Source organism: Limulus polyphemus, unplaced genomic scaffold (genome assembly GCF_000517525.1).
Source record: "Limulus polyphemus unplaced genomic scaffold, Limulus_polyphemus-2.1.2 Scaffold1040, whole genome shotgun sequence".
NCBI lineage: Eukaryota > Metazoa > Arthropoda > Merostomata > Xiphosura > Limulidae > Limulus > Limulus polyphemus.
This window is the reverse complement of record NW_013666650.1, coordinates 51,852-54,356: the sequence shown is the minus strand read 5'-3', so window position 1 is coordinate 54,356 and position 2,505 is coordinate 51,852. Positions and strand designations below refer to the sequence as shown.

Genomic DNA, 2,505 nt, shown 5'->3' with positions numbered 1-2,505 from the left:
AGTTCAACCAATCTTACTTGTACACTTCAACCTTTGTCATCAGTACAACCAATCTTACTTGTACAGTTCAACCTTTGTCATCAGTACAACCAATCACTACTTGTACACTTCAACCTTTGTCATCAGTATAACCAATCGTATTTGTACACTTCAACCTTTATCATCAGTACAACCAATCTTACTTGTACATTTCAACCTTTGTCATCAGTACAACCAATCGTACTTGTACACTTCAACCTTTATTATCAGTCCAACCAATCGTACTTGTACACTTCAATCTTTGTCATCAGTACAACCAATCTTACTTGTACAGTTCAACCTTTGTCATCAGTCCAACCAATCGTACTTGTACACTTCAACCTTTGTCATCAATAAAGGTTGGAGTGTACAAGTACGATTGGTTGGACTGATGACAAAGGTTGAAGTGTACAAGTACGATTGGTTGGACTGATGACAAAGGTTGGAGTGTACAAGTACGATTGGTTGGACTCATCAGTCCAACCAATCGTACTTGTACACTTCAACCTTTGTCATCAGTCCAACCAATCGTACTTGTACACTTCAACCTTTGTCATCAGTCCAACCAATCGTACTTGTACACTCCAACCTTTATCATCAGGAATTGATACTGCACATTTTATAACGAGCTAATAATTTAAACGACACATACACACACATGTATATTATCTTCGTATGAACAAGATTTATTATGCTATAGATGAAGTCCGTCACTCTAACGGTATTCAAGGATATACATAAACACTCATCTAGCAGCACGCCACAGTGAAAGTTCCCTCGAGGTTTTATAATTTTCTGTACAGTGAATGGTCGTTTCTCAAGGTCTGGTTTTAAGCCTCTTAGCCACGTTTGACGTTCGTCTAAACGTCGATTCTTCAACCTGAGCGAAAGACGTGGAACTCTAAAATGTGGGGTTTGTGTGTGATCTGTTGTATATGTTTTTGTGTTCTGGAGATAAGGGCAGACAGAGGAAAGGAGATATTACCACCGAGGGAAAGCTCTAGCGGACACAAGGTACTACTAAAAAAAAGCGCATGGAATGGAACAGAAAAAGGATTTTCTGCGAAAGAGCAGAACTTTTCAAATGCACCATCCATTCTGCGAGAAGAATCGGCAAAAAACAGTAGTACACAAGAAGAATGGCCGAATACAGAAAGTTCTTCAACTCCTAAGGAATTGTTGTTTCTTGATGCTCCTGGTAGTTCAACAAACAGTTATCTAACAAATGTGTCTAAGCTCAACATAGCACTAAGTACAGCTCCAACAAACGTGTTGTCGACCATTAAAACAGTGGCATTAGATCATCTGAAAACTGAAGAACAAACAGCTGATCCATTAAGAGGAAAGACTAAAACTTTGGCAATGGCGATTAAAATATCAACGCAACCACCAAACGCAATTATTAATGTCACAGAAATCCCAACATTCCAACCTATGAAAACATCTACTGATCCCCCAGTGAAAACAGTAACCCCTGATGCTATTCAGAAAGTTTCTAAGATCTTTGACAACTACAGGAAAAGAGCCAGTCAACTGGTTTCTTCTGCCATGAAGCAGGTTTTACCATCATTAATTCGATACAGTTCCCAGGTTAAGTTATCAAGTGGTTGCTCTACAAGTATTTTTCAGATCATTTTAGGTTTACGAAAGTTAGAGGACTGGGCCTTAAAACGTAAGTAATTTATTTAAATTTGATTTATACTAACTATCAATTTGCTTCTTTTTTGTCACTCGGTAACATTTTAGAGAGGTGATTCATTTAAATATTTCAATATTGTATCAATGATTTTACAAAACATCTATACATTTATTTATCTATTATTTATAAACCCCATTTTCTTTCTGTATTGGTTTTATTATTCATAAATAGGTTCGCATGGGGGAAAAAAACAACAACAAATGCTTATGATAAGCCATGTAGGTTTAGAACTTGTAAATGAAATACTAGTTATGCTTTAATACAAACAATATTAGTGGAAATACATTGGCATGACTCTTAATATCTTCGAAAACAAAATGATTTTTACGCATATTGTTTGAACAAAACGGAATTACAAGTCGTGTAAGGAAAAGTTAAAATGAAGCTTGAATATCAGACCCTTGGATATTAAAATACTTATTAGAATTATTTTAGAAATTTTTACTTTGGTAGAATCTTGAACACCTGACTACAAATTTCACGATGTATAATATATAAAATATTATATATATATCTACAGTATTGGAAATATTTACGTAAACTGTGAATAAAATGCAAAGTTCATGCAAATCTATCTTCCTATAATAGCTATGTGAAAACGAACTACACCAGAGTACAATCACGTGCTGAAAGTTTACACTGTGATTGGCTGTCATCCAACTAATCAGACAAAACCATATTAGCATAATACTTAAAGGAAGGTGCAGGCTATTATATTATTCCTAACTAGTAAATTTTGGTTTGAATTTCGCGCAAAGCTACACGAGGGCTATCTGCGCTAGCCGTCC

The 2,505-nt window shown here is 35.6% G+C and overlaps 1 protein-coding gene across 1 annotated transcript in view; it reads left to right on the top strand.

The window, feature by feature from the left end:
- Nucleotides 1-924: 924 nt before the first annotated feature.
- Nucleotides 925-2,505, top strand: part of LOC111086357 — a 5,693-nt gene continuing 4,112 nt past the window's right edge. The window contains exon 1 of the mRNA XM_022388906.1: nt 925-1,690. Within this exon, the coding sequence (XP_022244614.1) occupies nt 925-1,690 (766 nt within the window). The remainder of the gene's footprint in view (nt 1,691-2,505) is intronic.